Source organism: Pollicipes pollicipes, unplaced genomic scaffold (genome assembly GCF_011947565.3).
Source record: "Pollicipes pollicipes isolate AB1234 unplaced genomic scaffold, Ppol_2.1 Scaffold_3697;HRSCAF=4337_pilon_pilon_pilon, whole genome shotgun sequence".
In the NCBI taxonomy this organism is placed as follows: Eukaryota; Metazoa; Arthropoda; class Thecostraca; order Pollicipedomorpha; family Pollicipedidae; genus Pollicipes; species Pollicipes pollicipes.
This window is the reverse complement of record NW_023596356.1, coordinates 1,882-20,087: the sequence shown is the minus strand read 5'-3', so window position 1 is coordinate 20,087 and position 18,206 is coordinate 1,882. Positions and strand designations below refer to the sequence as shown.

The following is an 18,206-nucleotide window of genomic DNA, read 5'->3' as shown; positions in this document are numbered from 1 at the left end:
TCGGTACGGCGGTGACCCAGCTCCGACTGTCCCAGGCATCGCCCGTTGCGCCTGCTCCGGGACGACACGACAGGCCATGACAAGTGACAATGAAGTCCGCACACGTCATTCACCGACGGCAAGTCAGAAATCCTCTCAAGCGCCGAGGCCGGGTCCGGTCCAGACACACCGGTGGACCAGTACACACCGCTCCGGCGTGCTGATTACGGCTCAGCTTCAGGTGTAGTAGTCAGAACATGCGTCCGTTGCCTGTCTGTTCTACCGCCGCAGTTAGCGCATTTTATTTCCGCTGTTTCGCCCCGCTCAGGTGTACCGGGTCGTTCTGCTATGCACCCATTAATGCAACCATAAACATAAAATTCCACTTGCACTGTCGCAATGAAGTGGTAAACACAGCTTTAGGGAGCCATGTGTGGTCAGCACCGGAACCAGAGTCAAATATAAGCACAGACATTTGCAGACGCGAGGCACGGTGAGCGCACTGCGCGTGACGTATGGAGGAAAGTTTGGAGCGCGCCTGGCGACAAGGCGCCGACACCACGCCCGACCGGCCGGAGGCGGGGCCGCCGGCGCTCGGAGCGCGCCTGGCGACAAGGCGCCGGCACCACGTCCGACCGGAACCAGGACGGCCCGGCCGGCCGGAGGCAGGCCGAGCCAGGCACTCGGAGCGCGCCTGGCGACAAGGCGCCGACACCACGCCTGACCGGAACCAGGACGGCCCGGCCGGCCGGAGGCGGGGCCGCCGGCGCTCGGCCCGCGCCTGGCGTACCTTGAACTCGAGCTCCATGCCGGTGATTTGTCGCCGGGTCCGGTCGGCTGAAGCAGCTGCGATATGTAGGCCTGCAGGTTGCGCGCCGGTACCTCCGTGTTGCCGGCCACCACCGACTCCAGCAGCGCGTCGTGGATGAAGATGTACTGGCGACAGGGCCGTAGCTGACGTCAGCGGGGGGCCGGCCGAGCCGGTGCAGAGCACAGCATATGGCGTCAGCACATACCTGGGCTGGCGAGCGGACCAGCCGGGGCAGATGCTGGCGACGCAGTTCAAACGGAACTTTCACTGTGTAGCCAACCCCTGGGATGACACATCATCAAAAAACGGCCAACACATTCCGAACGAAGAGCGCCGGTTTACCCTCGGAGCTGAGCCACACCCTCAGTGTCCGTCTCAGAGCCGCCGCGCTCGCGACTGTACCACAGCCGCGTCCTCCGCCGGCGCGCACCTGGTCCTCAGTCTGCACCATGTAGTTGCGCTGGGCTCGCAGGCAAGTCACGTGACCGTAGACGTCAACCGTGGCCTCGGAGCGGATGCGCTCCAGCATGCTGTCGATGGCGATGAAGCACCTGCCGTCCGGAGGCGGTCGTCAGCACCGTGACTCCTGCGTGGACGCGCGCGCCGCCGCACATCTGCCGCCCGACCAGCGGCGGCGGCGCGTCGCTGCACCCCCGACTTGCGAGCGCCGCCACTCCCCGGCGATGACTTGTGAACAAGATGTCACGGCCAACAGTAGCGCAGCGCTACAAGCAGCCGCCATAGAAGATATCGACCGTCACACGCTCACAGCGAAAATAACGCGACGTAAAGGCCGTCACCCGACCAGCAACATGGCCCGAGCCTCTGCTGGAGCGATGAGGCCCACGGTGGCCGGATCGGTGCCGTCGCGGCGCTGCCGGCCGCCCAGCGGGCCGTTCACTGACCCGGTGCGGCCCACGCCCGCCGAGCAGTGCGTCACCATCGGCCCAGCGTCGGCCGGGTTCAGCGCCTTGACGCGGCGCAAGAACAGCAGGAACGGCGTCGGTGGTGGTCGGGCACGCCGTGGTCGGGCCATGCCGTAAACTGGAACTGGCGCACCTCGCGCCGCTCCAGCGAGTTGGCCTGCCGAACGCACGCACGGCGTCAGTCACACGCGAGCTCACGCGGAGCCAGTTACACGTGGGCACAACCAGCAAAGGGGACAGCGTAAACAGGGCCCGCGAGACGGGCCTGGAGCGGCTCACGGTCCATACCACTTCACACAATGACTGGCCATCCAAACTAGCAACCAAGCCACACGCTTTTTGTGGTGTCGAACGAGCGACGTGGCAAATATACATATTGCTATCACCACGGGGGGGGGGGGAGGGATGAGAATACTAAGACCAGCGAAGAGAGTCCAGGGGCGGGTCGCGAGGACTGAGGCGGAAAGGGACGGGACGGCACATACCCGCTGCAGCTGGAAGGTGCGGACCACGTAGCTGGCCAGCTCCTGACTGTCTGTGAGCGTCACATGGATGGGCCCGTACGACTGTGTGCCCTTGGTGGGCCAGTACTGGTCACACTTGATGCGCGCCCGCTCCTCCAGGCGCGTCATCATGACAATAGTGAAGCTGCGCTGCTCCCATACCATGCGCCAGAAGTCGGAGAACGTTTCCGGCAGCGGGCCCTGCGGCACCGGCCGTGGTGCGGTCACACACGGCATGGTTCAGATACGGTGGGGGTTAAACACGGAGGGGTTCAGACACAGCGAGGTCACACATGGCGGGGTTCATACACAGCGAGGTCAACAGGGCATGGTTCAGATACGGTGGGGGGTCAAACACGGTCGGTTGTTCAGACACAGCGAGGTCACACACGGCGGGGTTCATACATAGCGAGGTCAAACACGCCATGGTTCATATACGGTGGGAGGTCAAACACGGCGGGGTTCAGACACACGCGAGGTCAAACACGGCATGGTTCAGATACGGCGGGGGTGTCAAACACGGCATTGGTTCAGACAAGGCGGGGTCAGAAACGGCAGGGCTCAGACACAGCGGGGTTCAGACACAGCGAGGTCATACACGGCGTGGTTCAGACACAAGCGAGGTCAAACACGGCATGGTTCAGATAGGAGTGGGGCTCAAACACGGCGGGGTTCAGACACAGCGAGGTCAAACACGGCATGGTTCAGATACAGTGGGGGGTCAAACACGGCCGGGTTCAGACACAGCGAGGTCAAAACACGGCGGTGTTCAGACACAGCGAGGTCAAACACGGCATGGTTCAGGTACGGCGGGGGGTCAAACACGGCATGGTTTCAGACAAGGCGGGGTCAGAAACGGCAGGGCTCAGACATAGTGGGGTCCAGACACGGACGGGTTTCAAACATGGTGGGGTTCAGACACAGAGGGGCCAGGCACGGCGGGGTGCAGACACAATGGGGTTCAGGTGCGGCGGGGTTCAGACAAAGCACCTCTCAGCCACTGGTCATCTCGACAACACCGACCCCAGCCCAGCAGCAGCTGATGACAGTGCATACAAGCTTCACAATAAACGACAAGCATGCGTTTGAACGACCTCAACGCTTACTACAGCCCCATCATGAACAGAACGCCCCAGGACAGTGAAATGATGTCATACGACCTCGCTGGAGCCGACGTCCCCTCCCTCCGGCGGCTGGGCGCACCTGGGTGGCGATGTAGGCGTTGTGCTTGCGGTAGCCGTCGCAGAAGTTGGCGTTTGATGTAGTCGCTGCCCGCCAGCCCCTCCTCCGACTGCAGCACCACGCGCGAGTGGTCGTACGCTATGACGTTGGCGTATCGGTTCTTGGGCCGGTTCACGTCCAGGTTGGAGTTGACCCAGGTGAACTGCTGGCCCGGCTCGATCGACTGCCGACAGAGCGATGGGAGCGGCGCAGTCAGTGGGGCCCCGGACCGAGTGCGACATTCAGCCACGCGGCGGGAGGCGGTCGTTGTGACAGGTCGGTGACGTTCAGTCACGCGGCGGGAGGCGTCGTGTGACAGGTCGGTGACGTTCAGTCACGCGGCGGGAGGCGTCGTGTGACAGGTCGGTGACGTTCAGTCACGCGGCGGGAGGCGTCGTGTGACAGGTCGGTGACGTTCAGTCACGCGGCGGGAGGCGTCGTGTGACAGGTCGGTGACGTTCAGTCACGCGGCGGGAGGCGTCGTGTGACAGGTCGGTGACGTTCAGTCACGCGGCGGGAGGCGTCGTGTGACAGGTCGGTGACGTTCAGTCACGCGGCGGGAGGCGTCGTGTGACAGGTCGGTGACGTTCAGTCACGCGGCGGGAGGCGTCGTGTGACAGGTCGGTGACGTTCAGTCACGCGCGGGAGGCGTCGTGTGACAGGTCGGTGACGTTCAGTCACGCGGCGGGAGGCGTCGTGTGACAGGTCGGTGACGTTCAGTCACGAGGCGGGAGGCGTCGTGTGACAGGTCGGTGACGTTCAGCCACGCGGCGGGAGGCGTCGTGTGACAGGTCGGTGACGTTCAGTCACGCGGCGGGAGGCGTCGTGTGACGGGTCGGTGACGTTCAGCCACGCGGCGGGAGGCGTCGTGTGACGGGTCGGTGACGTTCAGCCACGCGGCGGGAGGCGTCGTGTGACGGGTCGGTGACGTTCAGCCACGCGGCGGGAGGCGTCGTGTGACGGGTCGGTGACGTTCAGCACACGCGGCGGGAGGCGTCGTGTGACAGGTCGGTGACGTTCAGTCACGCGGCGGGAGGCGTCGTGTGACAGGTCGGTGACGTTCTGTCACGCGGCGGGAAGGCGTCGTGTGACAGGTCGGCGACGTTTCGGACGGGCAGCTGGACTGTCCATCGCTGAGCAGGCGGCGACATCTGCAGATGACGTGGAGACGCATGCTCAGGCGGAGTCCAGGAGCTGCGCCGGCGGAGGGACCACATACCGCACTCCAGTCAGACAACAGCGTGCCGCCTCAGCATGACCCCCACGCCAACAGTGGCTGCTCACCTCACCCCAACACGTCTACCCCGCCCCAACTTCCTCGCCCGTGCGAGTGCAAGACGAGTCCCCCGGGGGCGCACCTCGTATTCCCTGCGAGAACTTGCTGTTGTCGTTGGCCTTGAGCGCCTCCACGTGGTCGGCCAGCTGGCTAACGTGTACGGGTGGGTGCGACATCATGCCGGGCGTCTGGAAGTTCTGGCGCCGGATCTCGACCGGGTCGGTCTGCGCGTGGCTGGCCGGCGCCGCCATGTCACACATCAGCGGCTTCATCACGGTGGCCGGCTCGGGTGACTTCTGGAACTGACGCCGCCTGCCGCACACAGCGCGGGGGGGGGGGCGTCAGACTACGCAAGCTCGGGCACGGTCAGGTCAGAGCGGCGGGGGTGGTTAGATAGGGTGAGATTAGGTCAGTCCGCGCTCGATGCCAGCTGCAGCTGATCTCGGCCGCGCAGGCCGGTCTGGCCCAAAGGCGAGGACGGAGCGCCCACGGCGCGATCTGGTCCGGTGAAGAAAACGTCAGGGAGCTCGACGGTGGACAGGTCGCGATCTGGTCCGGTGAAGAGAACGTCAGGGAGCTCGACGGTGGACAGTCGCGATCTGGTCCGGTGAAGAAAACGTCAGGGAGCTCGACGGTGGACAGGTCGCGATCTGGTCCGGTGAAAAGAACGTCAGGGAGCTCGACGGTGGACAGGTCGCGATCTGGTCCGGTGAAGAGAACGTCAGGGAGCTCGACGTGGACAGGTCGCGATCTGGTCCGGTGAAGAGAACGTCAGAGGGCTCGACGGTGGACAGGTCGCGATCTGGTCCGGTGAAGAGAACGTCAGGGAGCTCGACAGTGGACAGGTCTTGATCTGGTCCGGTGAAGAGAACGTCAGGTACCTCGACGGTGGACAGGTCGTGATCTGGTCCGGTGAAGAGAACGTCAGAGGGCTCCGCAGTGGACAGGTCGCGATCTGGTCCGGTGAAGAGAACGTCAGGGAGCTCGACGGTGGACAGGGTCGCGATCTGGTCGGTGAAAAGAACGTCAGGGAGCTCGACAGTGGACAGGTCGCGATCTGGTCCGGTGAAGAGAACGTCAGAGGGCTCGACGGTGGACAGGTCGCGATCTGGTCCGGTTAAGAGAACGTCAGGGAGCTCGACGGTGGACAGGTCGCGATCTGGTCCGGTGAAGAGAACGTCAGGTACCTCGACGGTGGACAGGTCGCGATCTGGTCCCGGTGAAGAGAACGTCAGAGGGCTCGACGGTGGACAGGTCGCGATCTGGTCCGGTAAAGAGAACGTCAGAGGGCTCGACGGTGGACAGGTCGCGATCTGGTCCGGTAAAGAGAACGTCAGAGGGCTCGGCGGTGGACAGGTCGCGATCTGGTCCGGTGAAGAGAACGTCAGGGAGCTCGACGGTGGACAGGTCACGACCATGTTAACCAGACAACCAGGGCAAACCTGAGCAAGGGTTGAGCACAGCTGCCGTGCTCTGGTCATACCGGGAAGCACGATCAGAGGTCAGTACAGAACGCAGGTCACTGAAGGCTCAAGGTTACTTCCGTCGTCCCTGCTTCAGGTTGGTATGGTCTACATCTACTCGCAGATCACCAGTACCGCTGGCGGCAGACCGGGCCACAAACTCACGCGCTCATCACGACCCCGCCTGCGCCCCAGCCTGCAGTCGTCACGCCGCGCTCCCTCGGGCTCCGGGGCGTCCGGCTTCCCGTCCCACCGGAGCACGCGCGGCAGCGGAGCGGCGACGCTCGGCCCGCTCACCTCCTGGCGGCGATGACGATGTACAGCACCAGGATGATGAGCAGCACCAGACCGACGGCCACTGGGCCCACCACCCAGACCAGGCTGGACGAGGAGCGCGAGGTGTCCGGCGCCACCTTCACCTGAATCGCCCGGCTGGCTGGGGTTGGGCCGCTGCGGCAGCGCGCCCGCCCGCAGCCGCTTCATGTCCAGGACTGAGTAGCTCCGAATACGGACTGGACGTGAACAGGTCCTGCACGAGGGGATGGCCCGCGTCAGGTCACGTGGAGTGTGGACAGAGCAGTTCTAAGTACGGACTGGACGTGAACGGCTACCAAAGGCCGCGGAAGAATTGACAGTAGCACAATGGGCAGGATGAGATGCCCCGGCCGCTACAGAGGCCGACAGACGGAACCCAGCCGCGCAAGTCCTCCACAGACTTGACACAGACAGCATCGCTGGCACATGACGGCTCAACAGCCTGGCAAAACCGGCGCTCGAGACCATGCAACAAACCGTCGGTGACCTCCTCCGGCTAAAGTCAAGAGACGTATCCGAGCCGGACAGTGTCTCGGCCGCGGCACTTTGGTCACCAATGAGGAGTGGCACTCACCGCCGGCCTGCTTCAGCTGCCTCAGCTAGCGTCAGCCACCCACCCCCCCCCCCCCCCCCCCCCCCCCCCCCCCCCCCCCCCAATACTGACCTCCGCCGGCGTGTGGCACACGACGGTCAACGCACGAAGATGCGGGTACTTTCTTTGCCCTTCTCAAGCGGCTTGGTTGACGAAGCCGTCGTACTCGCGGCCGGTCCCCGAGCGCTGAAGGTGGTATGGGATTGTCGCCGCTGGTAAAACTTGGCGGTGATGTACGGGCCTGGTATTAGTTGGGCATCCAGCCTTGGAGCGCTTCGCACTCCACCATCTGGCGGGCGGGGAGAGGCCGAGTTTTTGTACCAACCGGCGTCGAACGGCAGGGGTTTACCGACGGCTAGGGTACCGACGGCCGCGGCGTCCCGCCACCCGTGCGGTTCCGGTCGGCCGCCTGCGCTCGGCCTCCGGGCTGCTGGGGAGAGCAGCGCGGGGGCGGACTTTGGCTCGGCTCGACCGCTCAGCCGCGAGCTGGGCCTGCTCGAGCCGCTCTACCGGCTGTGAGTCCCGCGCGGCCGGCGCTGCAGCAAGGCGGCGCCGGCGCGCAGCCGCCGCCAGCCATGGCTAACCACGACTTCCGCCGCCGCTCACCTTCTTTGTGCTGTGCGAGTCCGGATGCTCTTTGACGTCGTGTTCGGGGTACCACCACGATGAAGTAGTGCGAGATGGGGCCGTACTCCTCCGAGGCGCGCGGCAGGATCACCATCACCTTCTTGTTCCGCACGCCCAGTGGGTCAGGCTTCACCATCGGCTGCGGCGCTGCAGAGAACGCGCAGGCGGCGGTCAGGTCGGCCGCACAACAGACCAATCACGGCAAGGACAGCAGAAGGCGTGCACGCCAGACGCGCCGACAGCGATACAGTCGTCTGGCTGTGCAGAGAGGCCGGTCACCGAATAGCGGTCACATATGCAGGTCACGCCCCTCTGACCATCGGGCTGATCTAGCGACATGCTGACTCCACGTGACAAACGAGCACGAGTGAGTGGTTATTGGTCGTATATCGCCAACGATAGTAAAATAAACAAGCCTCCCGATCAAACCAGCACCCCAACACAGTCAGAAAAGGCTCGTGAAAGCAGCTGACTAGGCTTCCCATCTCACAGTAAGGGTCATAACTCACAAGCGCCTCAGATGCCCGAGGCATACGCCCCAACCCCGGACGATCTGTTACCTGGGGCCGATCCTCGCGCTCTATAACACCCCCCGTTGGCCGTCTGCCGAACAGAGCTCCTCCCCCCCCCCCCCACACACACACTCAGTCGCGCTCTAGAACACCTCCTGTCGTCCGTCTGCCGAGCAGAGCCCCTCCCCCCCCCCCACACACACACAGTCAGACGCGCCACCGCCGCCGCCGGCGCCGGCGGACCTACCGGCCATCTGGGTGGTGACGCGGATCTTGGCCGGCGCGCGGTAGCCGTTGTCGTCGGGCACGGCCGTCACGTTCACCGTGTACGTGGTGAACGGCTCCAGGTCCTCGATTTGCTTGCGGCAGACGCTCGTCTTTTCGCACCGCTTGGCGTCCAGGATCAGCGCGCGCGGCTCGATGCGCTGCGACTGCGTCACGCCCTCGGCGTCGAGGAACTCCTTGACGGCGTCGTAGCGGATGCGGTAGTTGCGCGGGTCCAGGTGTGCCGGCCGGCCCCACGTCAGCGACATGCCGTGTGTGTGCACGCTGGGCGCGTGCAGGTTCAACGGCACGTCGATTGGCTTGACCCGCACGCGGATCAGGTCCGAGAGACGGCCCAGGCCCTGGGGGCAGACGCCGCGGGTCAGGTCCGAGACGACCCAGACTCTGGGGGCAGACACCGCGGGTTAGGCCAGAGAGACGGCCCAGACCCTGGGGGCAGACGCCGCGCGTCAGGTCCGAGAGACGACCCAGACCCTAGGGGCAGACGCCGCGGGTTAGGTCCGAGGGACGGCCCAGACCCTGGGGGCAGACGCCGCGCGTCAGGTCCGAGAGACGACCCAGACTCTGGGGGCAGACGCCGCGGGTCAGGTCCGAGAGACGACCCAGACCCTGGGGGCAGACGCCGCGCATCAGGTCCGAGAGACGACCCAGACTCTGGGGGCAGACGCCGCGGGTTAGGTCCGAGGGACGGCCCAGACCCTGGGGGCAGACGCCGCGCGTCAGGTCCGAGAGACGACCCAGACTCTGGGGCAGACGCCGCGGGTCAGGTCCGAGAGACGACCCAGACCCTGGGGGCAGACGCCGCGCGTCAGGTCCGAGAGACGACCCAGACTCTGGGGCGGACGCCGCGGGTCAGGTCCGAGAGACGACCCAGACCCTGGGGGCAGACACCGCGGGTCAGGCCCGAGGGACGGTCCGGACCCTGGGGGTAGACGCCGCGGGTCAGGTCCGAGAGACCGCCCAGACCCTGAGGGCAGACGCCGCGGGTCAGGTCCGAGGAGCGGGTCAGGTCTAAGGAGCGGGCTATGCCCAGGGAGCGGGTCAGGTCCGAGGAACGGCTTAGACCTTAAAAAGTGGTGTGATTTTCAATACAGTACAATGGCAATCATGATGACGCAGCCACATCGGACATTTATGAGACTCCTGCTCACAAAAATTCTGGCGCGCATGTAATACTCGGTCTTGTATAACGGGAAGAAAACAGTAGGCTCTCCTGGCTTAACCTGTTTCTCCAGGGTTTAGCAAAACAAGTCCCGCGCACGTACGCCAGTCCTGAGCTTAACACCAAACCAAGAAGAAGTGGCACCACATAGAGCACCAGCACATCTCCAGACTGGACACGGAGCCGGTGGCCGGTCAGAGCTACCTGGCCGGCAGCCTCGGACGCCTCTCAGCCGTGCCCGACCCGTCGCTTACCGACTTGCTGCGAGCGGCCACCATGATGGCGTACTGCGCGTGCTTGTCCAGGTTCTCCAGCTCAGCAGACGTGGTGATCGGTACCTTCTTGAATGACCAGGCGTCTAGGTCCGTCTCGGGCGCCATGGCGTAGAACACCTGGCGGCCGCCCGGCTTGTCACGATCCACAGGGCGACGACGGTGGCCGGCCGCCGCTGCCCGAGGACCCGACCACCCCCGCCCGAGGACCCGACCGCCGCCGCCCGAGGACCCGACCACCCCCGCCCGAGGACCCGACCACCCCCGCCCGAGGACCCGACCGCCGCCGCCCAAGGACCCGACCGCCCCCGCCCGAGGACCCGACCACCCCCGCCCGAGGACCCGACCACCCCCGCCCGAGGACCCCGAACCACCCCCGCCCGAGGACCCGACCACCCCCGCCCGAGGACCCCGACCGCCCCCGCCCGAGTACCCGACCACCCCCGCCCGAGGACCCGACCGCCCCCGCCCGAGGGACCCGACCGCCCCGCCCGAGGACCCGACCGCCCCCGCCCGAAGGACCCGACCGCCCCCGCCCGAGGACCCGACCGCCCCCGCCCGAGGACCCGACCACCCCCGCCCGAGGACCCGACCACCCCCGCCCGAGGACCCGACCGCCCCCGCCCGAGGACCCCGGACCGCCCCCGCCCGAGGACCCGACCACCCCCGCCCGAGGACCCGACCGCCCCCGCCCGAGTACCCGACCACCCCCGCCCGAGGACCCCGACCACCCCCGCCCGAGGACCCGACCACCCCCGCCAGAGGACCCGAACCGCCCCCGCCCGAGGACCCGACCGCCCCCGCCCGAGGACCCGACCGCCCCCCGCCCGAGGACCCGACCGCCCCCGCCCCGAGGACCCCGACCGCCGCCTCCCGAGGACCCGACCGCCCCCGCCCGAGGACCCGACCACCGCCGCCCGAGGACCCGACCGCCCCCGCCCGAGGACCCGACCGCCCCCGCCCGAGGACCCGACCGGCCCCCGCCCGAGGACCCGACCGCCCCCGCCCGAGGACCCGACCGCCCCCGCCCGAGGACCCGACCACCCCCGCCCGAGGACCCGACCGCCCCCGCCCGAGTACCCGACCACCCCCCGCCCGAGGACCCGACCGCCCCCGCCCGAGGACCCGACCACCGCCGCCCGAGGACCCGACCGCCCCCGCCCGAGGACCCGACCACCCCCGCCCGAGGACCCGACCAACCGCCGCCCGAGGACCCGACCACCCCCGCCCGAGGACCCGACCAACCGCCGCCCGAGGACCGACCGCCCCCGCCCGGGGACCCGACCACCCCCGCCCGAGGGACCCGACCGCCGCCGCCCGAGGACCCGACCGCCCCCGCCCGAGGACCCGACCACCCCCGCCCGAGGACCCGACCACCCCCGCCCGAGGACCCCGACCACCCCCGCCCGAGGACCCGACCGCCCCCGCCCGAGGACCCGACCACCCCCCGCCCGAGGACCCGACCGCACGGCAGCACTCTGAGGCGCTGTCTAGTGTAACGACAGGCGTGCCGCTGTCTAGTGTAACGACAGGCGTGCCGCTGTCTAGTGTAACGACAGGCGTGCCGCTGTCTAGTGTAACGACAGGCGTGCCGCTGTCTAGTGTAACGACAGGCGTGCCTCCTCAACGATGCAGATACGGATGCTTAGAGGGAGTGTTCCACATTTGTATGGGGTTTTGAACGTAAATACTTGGAGACCATTCGGTGTAGTTCAGAGCCCTGCTCTTCTCCAGACCTAAACCCCTCTAGTTTGATCTACACGCTCACCCGCGAAGATGTACATACTATTTCGTGCCGAATACTTCAAGGTTACCAAGACATCCTTGACGACATAGTGTCATTCAAATCCTGCCATTCCACTAGCCATGCGGCGTTCAGAGTCAAGAAAATATAACTGTCGAGCCGTAATGTCTAGCGTTCGTGAGCGCGCCTCCCAGATATAACGGCCGTCAACTGGCTCTCAACCAATGTTGCGCAACGGGACCCAGGTCGGAGACCCCTACAGGGGGCCGCTCGGCCAACTCGCTGCTGATGAATGCACCCTGCCCCGGACAAGCGGGGCATCGCGAGCATGCAAGATGATGCAAGAAATAGGATAAGAGGATAATAGGGTCGGTCGGACGTTCTTTACGAATTACGTTTTGTGCTGCGAAATACAAGAAGTTATACATCCTGCCTATTTAGTATGGGAAAAACAATTGTTATCGACTAACTTAACGAAGGCTCTATAACCGAGATGTGAATAAAGTCAACACCTTAAAATTACCGAAAAATATGCCAGAACACAAGAAACGGCCAAAACACGAGCACACCATTCGTCATGTCGCGAGTCCCGTCGTAACGATATTTGGTTCAGCACACACCCATCATCAGCACGAGCCACCCCCCGGGAGATTGAAAAACTAGTGAGTGCTGACACACAAACGTTTAAGGGCGCAATGAAAAGGTGATCTGTTGAGGAGCATATTTACAAAAAACTTTGCTGTCTAGAGCAGTCTTTTACACTTGAAAGCATCAAGATAGTGAAAAATGAGCTTCTTTCATCACATCTGCTACCTGATTCATTATCTTCGAATGTGCAGTATTCCATTTAAGACAGCCAACAAGAGATGGACAGGGCGTACAGCATCGGGGACGAAGCCAACGCTTGCGATGAGCCGCGGCCCCACCCCACCAACAAACATACCCGCCCGCCACATGACACCCCGTGCCGGTTGGGCGCCCGCGGCGTGGCGCCGTCTCGGCCCCGGGTCTCGCCCACTGACCTGGTATCCGACGATCTGTGTGGCGGTGTGCACCTGCTCCCACCAGACCTCGACGCTTGAGAAGCTGGTGGCCATGGCGCGCAGGTTGATGGGCGGGGCCGCACCAGGTCACTCTCGGTGCTGACCGAGACGGGCGCACTCCACGGCCCGGCGCCCACCGACGTGTTGGCGCGCGCCCGGAACACGTACGCCGTGTTCTCCTCCAGCTTGGCGAACACCACCTGCATGGCACACGGCGGCCTGACGGGCAGCACGACGGCGCGCCGAGGAGAGCACGCCGCCATCGCTCGCAACGCTACCGTAAGTCACGGTACATCGAACGCCTGACAGTTAACGGAGGCGCCCTTTGATCACCGCGGCCGCCAACGAGGCCCTGCACGAAGAAATGCCCATACTTATCTGGCCGTGCGAGAGCAATGCAAGACCAGCTCTCAGGCACTGAAGTTCAGTTTGTTATACCAGCCAGAGTCGGCCAAATGCGTCGGCTTCTGCCAGCTATGCCAGGACAGGGAAGAATTGGGAGGCACATGCGGGACCAGTGGATGTCGCAAACCTTGGTGTCGTTGGGGTGCATCCGCTCCACGTGGTCAAGGTTGCCCTTCTTGTGGAACTGCACACTGTAGCCGGTGATCTTGCCGTTTCGCTGGTCCGATCGCGGCGGATCCCAGGTGAAAGCCACCCGATCGGTCGTCTGGAATCTGGCGACACACCGCCGGAGGGCACGGTCAGTCCGACATCACCTGCCGGAAAGATAGTACCAGTAGCACCCGTGGCAAACGTGTTGTTATCCGTAAACCCGTGTCCCCATTTCACTGATTGCCGACAGCCGCGTGCTCCCCCAAGACAACGTATCAGGTACGTCGAGAGGTTCGAACAGATGCCGCCAGGATGAGCTTTTAATTACGTAGACACGGCACAGCGAAGCCCGATCCAATTCTAGCCGCAAAACATGCAGCGATCTGTTCGCCGAATGCAAAGGTGACCTGAACGTGTTTTATCTGTTTGTGAGCCTGTGAACCTGTGAGCCTGTTTTACCATTTTATGTGACCCGTTTTATTATTTTTATATCTCATTATTTTAATTGGGTGGGAGCATCTAGGTGGCATGGGTTTCTGGTGTCGATAAGCTGCCGTTAAGCAGCGCTTGTGAACCTTGATCCCACCAGACGATCGTAAAGTTTCAGTTCAAAGGCAGAACTTTGTGCGGAGATTTTGCGTGCTGCAATCCTCGGCCCAGTCCACCGCGCTCTATGACGTCATCAGCCCTTGGGCGGCCGCTACCACCCATCGCAAGTCTTCCAGCCAGGGGCCAATAGCGGGCTCGGGGGCGACTCGAGCCCTCACCCGTCCCGCCATGGATAGCTTGGGAGGCAGGCGCTCTTACAGACTGAGTTACGAGGCGGACAAATCTGTTCTAAGAAGACAAATGATACGAACTGTGTAAGACAATTGACATTTTTAAAGCGGCTGGTAGGTATACTTGTCGGTGCACGACAAAATGGCAATCACAATAAAACAAACCAGCTAAAAAAGGCACTATGATGGTGACAGACACTTAAAAGAATAACAAACGTGGAGAAACAGGACCTGCCGATGCGGAAACACCTGGCTTCCGTTCCGTCAATCCCATAGCAAACCACTCGATTTCAAAGCATCATAATTTGTCTCGATCACATAGGACTGTCTGGAAAGCTCCGGGCTTCATTTCACGCTTGGTCTACGCGAATATAAGCCCCCAGATGGCACGGCGTCGTGCCGCGGAAAGTAGCTGACGTCTTAATGTTGGCCAAGATCAGACAAACTTTTTCATCCTTCCTCTGCAGGAAAAATCCAGAAGATTTAACTCGACGCGATCTGAAAAGCACTAATGATATTTCAACAAAGACCAGATTAAACGCTAAACTAGCCCAGCTGAGGAAGAAAAGCGTGATTATGAGCGATGAATGCCAGCCTCACATGTATGACTCACACTGAAGCCCGGATAGGACCGATGAGGGTGGACAACACACCAGCATGCGCTGTTCTCAAACACATCAGGCACATTAGACAACGGTCCGGCAAAATAATCATACAAAAGCCTGGGTATATCATATTTGCGCGGAAGATGACACGAGAGATAAGACACCAAGATTGCATTAAATTTTTCACGAAGCGCCAAATCCGCTTACTCCAGCAACGCTTGGTAGACTGGCAAATTAGGCGCATTTTGGAGCCAAAAGCGCACAATCGTCTGAATTGCTCCAAAAAAGCAAACCCACGGGATGAAAATGATATATGTAGGAATGAGTTTTGTCATCTCTGAACAGTTATCGCTGACATCCTGTAATTGTGTTGCAATAACATTCAATAAATGACTAAAAAGACATCCAGAGTGTCAAGGAGTACGATTCTACGCAAAAGCCAGAGAAAACATCGCAGGACATTAACAGATTCATTGACCAGCTTTTATGAAATGTGTGAACCCATAGAGAACAACACGGTGTTACCGTTGTTTCTTGCTGTTTTAGGGCGTGCCGACTGCAATGGTCATTTTGTGCCCACTTAAAACATGTTTCGGTCGTTTAGAAAAATGTTGTCATTAAAAAAGTCAAGCTCTTTATTCCCTGGCCCTTCCTTCCCCACAGGCCACATACCATGTTTCCCGGTGGTTAAGCCGGCCAGCTACCGAGCCGCCACTGCTGGCGCGTCGGCAGCGGCGCCCCTCCCGGCCGTCACCCACCTGAACGTGACGTTTGTGACGGGGCCGGACGGCGCGCCCTCGCTCGTGTTGTACGTGACGATCTGCTCCTGGCCGTGGCCGACGTCGTTCCGGCCGCTCACACGGAACTCGTACTCGACGCCACGTTCTGCCGGTCGGCCGCGACGGGTCAGCCCGGGCTAGCCAGCCGACTCAGGTCTGACTCACGGCAGGAATTACGACCGGGCTCATGGCGGACTCATGACAGGGCTCAATGCAGGAACCACGACGGTACTTACGGCGGGACCCATGACAGGACTCACGGCGCGCACGTGTCCGGTACACGGCGGTGGGAGCAGGGCGCACGACGGCGCGTTACCAGCCAAGGCCACCGGAAGCGCGCGCGTGCACGCACGCGTGCGTGCGTGCGTGCGTGCGTGCGTGCGTGCGCACACACACACACACACACACACACACACACACACACACACACACACACACACACACACACACACACACACACACACACACACACACATTTCGAGGGCGGTGGCGGGTCGAGGCGAGGAGGAGACACGCGAATTCGCCGCTCGGGGGCCGACTAACCCAGGCCGCTGAGTCGTTTGTACTGGGTCGTGTTTCCGGCGATGGTGACCTCCCTCAGCCTGGCGGCGTCGCCCGCCCGGCCGTAGCGCAGCCGGTAGCCGAGTAACACACCGTGCGTCTCGGTCGGGCGAGACCACTCCACGTCCAGCGTCACCCGCTCCTCCTCCTTGATCACTCTGCCAGACACATATGCACCGGTCAGTCCCGCCGAGCTCGCGCCGGCCGTCCGTCCACGTTCTTCCTGTCATCCAGCTTTAAGCATTCCCCTGAAGCACCACGACCACAGTACTCATCAACGCAGTACTCATTACAGTACTCATCAACCGTGGTCAAGCGCACTATTTCACCCAGGGACGTTTCGCCGCCGCCCACAGCCGGCCCAATGCAGCGCACGCCACAGGCGCCGGCCGCGCCGCAGCCACTCACTTGATGAGCACGTCGGGCCGGTTGGGCACGCCGCCCTGTGTGGTGGCGCGCGCCGCGTCGCTGCGCGAGCCGTCCCCCTTGCGAGTGAGTGCCGACACCTGGCGGCGGCGCATCGACACAGGTCAGGCTCGCCGACACGGCCGCACGCGTCAATCGACGGTCGGCCGCGCCCGAGGGGAGCAGAGCACGCCACAAGCACGGGTCAATCGCAGTCATTCTCCTCCATATTCGTACGTACCTGCATCGCAGACGCCATCACCGCAACTGGTGGTCAGCTTACCGAGTCGACTGCGACAACCGAGGCAGTGCCTGCATCTTGCTTTCGTTGCGCGGCCACCCAGAGTTGTCTGCGCACACGTCAACACCGACACCGACACTCACAACTCCGCGCTGCGCTCGCACGACACCGCGCCACGCCCACCTAACAGCCGCCGGAGCCAACAGCCCACCCCTCCCCCGCCCCCACGGCGACATCTCATGTCTCTCGCCGTCATCTCTACCCCCAGCCGACCGAGGCTCGAGGCGAACAGAGGCGCGGCACGGAGCCCGGCGGCCGGCTCGTCCACACACCCGAAAAAGGTAGGAGGTGATGGTGCAGGTCAGCCCGCCGTGTAGCCGGCCCGCCTCGCCGTCGCGGATCTCGTAGCGTCGCGGCCGGGACGCGCGGCTGTTGCCCTGCCGAGCGGGCGCGGCGCAGGGCCGTCAGTGTGCGTGTTGCGTTTGTGCGTGTGCGTGGTGCGCGTGCGCTGTTGCGGTGCGCGTGCGCGTGCGCGTGCGCGTGCGCGTCGCCGTGCGCGTGCGCGTGCGCGTGCGCGTGCGCGTGCGCGTGCGCGTGCGCGTGCGCGTGCGCCGTGCGCGTGCGAGTGCGCGTTGCGCGTGCGCGGCCGTGCCGCCTGTGCGCGTGGCGCGTGCGCGTTGCGCGTGCGCGTGCGCTGTGCGCGTGCTTGCGTGTGCGTGTGTCGTGTGTGTGTGTGTGTGTGTTGTGTGTGTGTGTGTGTGTGTTGTGTGCTTGTGTGTGTGTGTGTGTGTGTGTGTGTAACTCGTCCTGGCAGAGCGGTGTATGACGTGGCACACAGAGAAAATGCCAAGTTTTAGGTATAGATAATTCATTGCTAAGGCGAGCTTGCCGATTGCCGACTCGCTCTCCGGCACATTTCTCCAGTCGCGAAGGTGTTCGCTGCTGGAAATAACGCTACACTCGTCTTCGTTCAATATTGTTGACTACGTATTTGTTCGTCTCGTGTCTTCTTTCTGAATCTCTAATTTTCACCATATCTGACTTGAACTACCATATAAAGCGCTGCGCATTTTACAGAGTGAAGTGCATGAGGCATGATTTTAAGTCCAATATCCACAGCACTTGGCCGCACTTGGGTGCGGCTCCGCTTCGGCGGCTGGCCCGGGACTGGGCCCTAGGCGGCCGGTGACTGGCGGCCCGGCGCTAGACCAGGCCGCCTGCACGAGGCCGGCGTCGCTCGGATCGCCTCACCTCCGTGCCCAACTCTTGCACGTGGACCTGGTACCCGAGGATGAGACCGTTGCGCTCGTGGTCCTGGGGTGGCGACCAGGTGAGCCGGACAGCCGTCGAGTTCAGCACGCGTGCGGTCAGGTGCGCGGCTTGCCCGGCACTGTAGGAGCGGCGCTCAGCTCATGTCCGGCCGCCAGCCCGCACACACACAGCACGCCCAACACCGGCCACGCGGCCACTGAACCGACCAAGCGCTGTCAAGCGCTGCCGCACACAGCGCCCGCCTTATCATTCACAAGCAGAGGCGATGGGAGCCGACG

General features: G+C 63.3%; 1 protein-coding gene across 1 annotated transcript; it reads right to left on the bottom strand.

Moving 5' to 3' along the window:
- Positions 1-769: 769 nt before the first annotated feature.
- Positions 770-17,970, bottom strand: LOC119092931 (tyrosine-protein phosphatase Lar-like; the record flags this gene model as incomplete). Its single annotated transcript, XM_037215828.1, is given in 22 exon segments — positions 770-798; positions 801-915; positions 1,221-1,341; positions 1,696-1,796; positions 1,799-1,873; positions 2,202-2,420; positions 3,423-3,476; positions 3,478-3,624; positions 4,799-4,807; positions 4,809-5,028; positions 6,477-6,615; positions 7,693-7,860; positions 8,473-8,851; positions 9,927-10,064; positions 12,711-12,806; positions 12,809-12,931; positions 13,264-13,408; positions 15,429-15,555; positions 15,993-16,168; positions 16,419-16,516; positions 16,989-17,093; positions 17,908-17,970. Coding segments are annotated over 22 exon segments (2,847 nt in total), but the record flags the coding sequence as incomplete, so codon positions are not given.
- Positions 17,971-18,206: the final 236 nt, after the last annotated feature.